The following is a 2105-nucleotide window of genomic DNA, read 5'->3' on the forward strand; positions in this document are numbered from 1 at the left end:
TGGCCCAGGTGTTTATTATTGACGTCACCTGCTATTGCACTTATTACTACTACTTTTGTTTACCTCCAGTTCCTTTATATACTGTATTGTCCGAGGCTTGGTTCGCCACAATGACGAACGGTGCAGGGAAGGTTCCGGGTTCCGGACGACGATGTGGCCATTCAACTAGAGAGGCGAGAGCTCTGCGCCTTGATCACCGGAGGGATCTTGAAGACGTCTCCAGTGATAGCACCGATGATGGAGAAAACTAATTCTGTTTCTGTCGGAGCAGAACATTGGGGAATGAAACGACTATTGAATAAATTGATTTTTGTCAACGAGTTAACTCGTTTTTGTGTATTCCTATTTTTTCAAAAAAAATAAGACACAAAATATAAGGGTTACCCTTTCAGCACCGATTATTTGATGCGGGTCATTTGGCACCTGTACCAGTAGCCGATAAAAGCCTCTTCTTAGGTCAAGAAGATCAAATCAAAATTAGCAAACTTAGTGACGTGGAGAATTCATATTCTGCATTATTTGTAAAAAAAAATCGTGAATCTAGTGGTAGCAATATGTGAGACAATATACAAGTATTGTACAAAAATCGCAAAACCATTTAGAATCGAGATGTAGATTAACGATAAGGCATGCTCCGATCATAACGCAAGGCGGAGTAGTAGAAAAGGCGACGAAAAAGACGCGCTGAAGGCGATAACGTCCGACGTTGGCGACGCCTCGCACATCCCAAACATGCCGCAGTCGTCGACAGACGTGCAAGACTCTCCGCTCGTGAGCTTCTACCTTAGTCGTCCCGACCTCAGGCGCAGAGTAGCTGCTCCGCCTTCTTGCGCTACAATGTTGTCCAGCACGCTCTCCGCTGCGGTGCTAGATCCCCCTGCGACGGTGTTTCTATTGTTATCATCAGCCATTGCTACGTCCACCGTCTGCAGCTTCATGACCAGCACTTGCTCGTACGAATACGCGTGTCTGACAAACCGTATTCGCCATCGCTTATTGACGTTATTCAAGGCGCTCGAGAACTCCATCGGCGCCTGGCCGCCCAGACACTCGCACCGACAGTGAGAGCAGCAGTAGCAGCGTCGACTGCGACTTGTCAGCTTGTCGAACCTTCGTGTTGAAAGTCCAGCAAACGCTCAATTGCACCACAGACTTTCCACTGATGACGACGATTCGGTCTTTCCAGGAAGGGGACACGAGGCCCGAGTGATGGCGCAAGTCAATGGTGAGCTGAAAGAATATGGCTGCCGTGTGCGTGTCTGTCACCCGATTGGCAGTACCTAGTGGTAATTTGCCTGCCAAAGGCAATTTTTACGACTGACGCTGCATTCAATGGCATGTCCGATGAATGAGGTTTCGTGGGATATGGCGCTTAAACCAGTGCAGATATTACGGTAGGAATGACTGTCCCCTAATATTCCGATTCGCCACATCTCGTAGCAATGCTGAAGCTTTTCTGACCGTCAGGTCGGACGCAGTAGGCATCATTGGCACGAGGTCGGTGCCTGTGGCGCTTGTGGATGACGAATGATGGACACTTTACCAGAAGCTGATTATTGCGTTATAATACATTGTGTGGGCGTCCGATACGGAAGCATACATAATGGGTAAACTACATATGTACTAACGAGATTAAAATATCCGTATTATAATCCGCTGGCAGCGCTTTTTGCCCAAGGACACAGACTACGAAGCCACAATTAGAGCAATCGGCTTTGATATTGTGGCTATGGTTATGCAATCCAATACATTGGGTCCCCCAGGCTCCTTTGGGACGAAAGTTGTGTTCATTATTGTCGTGGTAGTTATTGGACGCCTTAGGGACCTGTGTGAGAGTATGTTGAAACGAGCAGCAGGGGTTACAGACTCGGGAGCGCTCATTCCAGGCCATGGTGGCGCGTTAGGTCGTATCGACGCACTGATGTTCGCGACGCTAGTGTTTTCACGCTGCTAGCCCATGATGCATTGAATGGCGTCTTGAGGCGTGGGGGCTATCGAACTAGTTCATGTACGTAGTATGCGTAAAGCATTCCACGTTGTGCAATATAGAAACCAACTCTCTCTCTCTCTCTCTCGTCTTCACTTCTGTACTAGGAGCCTAAACT

The 2105-nt window shown here is 48.0% G+C and overlaps 1 protein-coding gene across 1 annotated transcript; it reads left to right on the forward strand.

Annotated features, from left to right (window-relative positions):
• Positions 1 to 627: 627 nt before the first annotated feature.
• On the forward strand, positions 628 to 1954 carry PPTG_24746 (hypothetical protein; the record flags this gene model as incomplete). The annotated part of the gene is made up of 4 exons (XM_008918406.1): positions 628 to 1061; positions 1152 to 1251; positions 1664 to 1835; positions 1866 to 1954. The coding sequence occupies exons 1-4, from the start codon at positions 733 to 735 to the stop codon at positions 1952 to 1954; spliced, it is 690 nt and encodes a 229-aa protein (XP_008916654.1). The 5' UTR covers positions 628 to 732.
• Positions 1955 to 2105: the final 151 nt, after the last annotated feature.

The sequence above is a fragment of the Phytophthora parasitica genome (assembly GCF_000247585.1).
Source record: "Phytophthora parasitica INRA-310 unplaced genomic scaffold supercont2.200, whole genome shotgun sequence".
Taxonomy (NCBI): domain Eukaryota; phylum Oomycota; class Peronosporomycetes; order Peronosporales; family Peronosporaceae; genus Phytophthora; species Phytophthora nicotianae.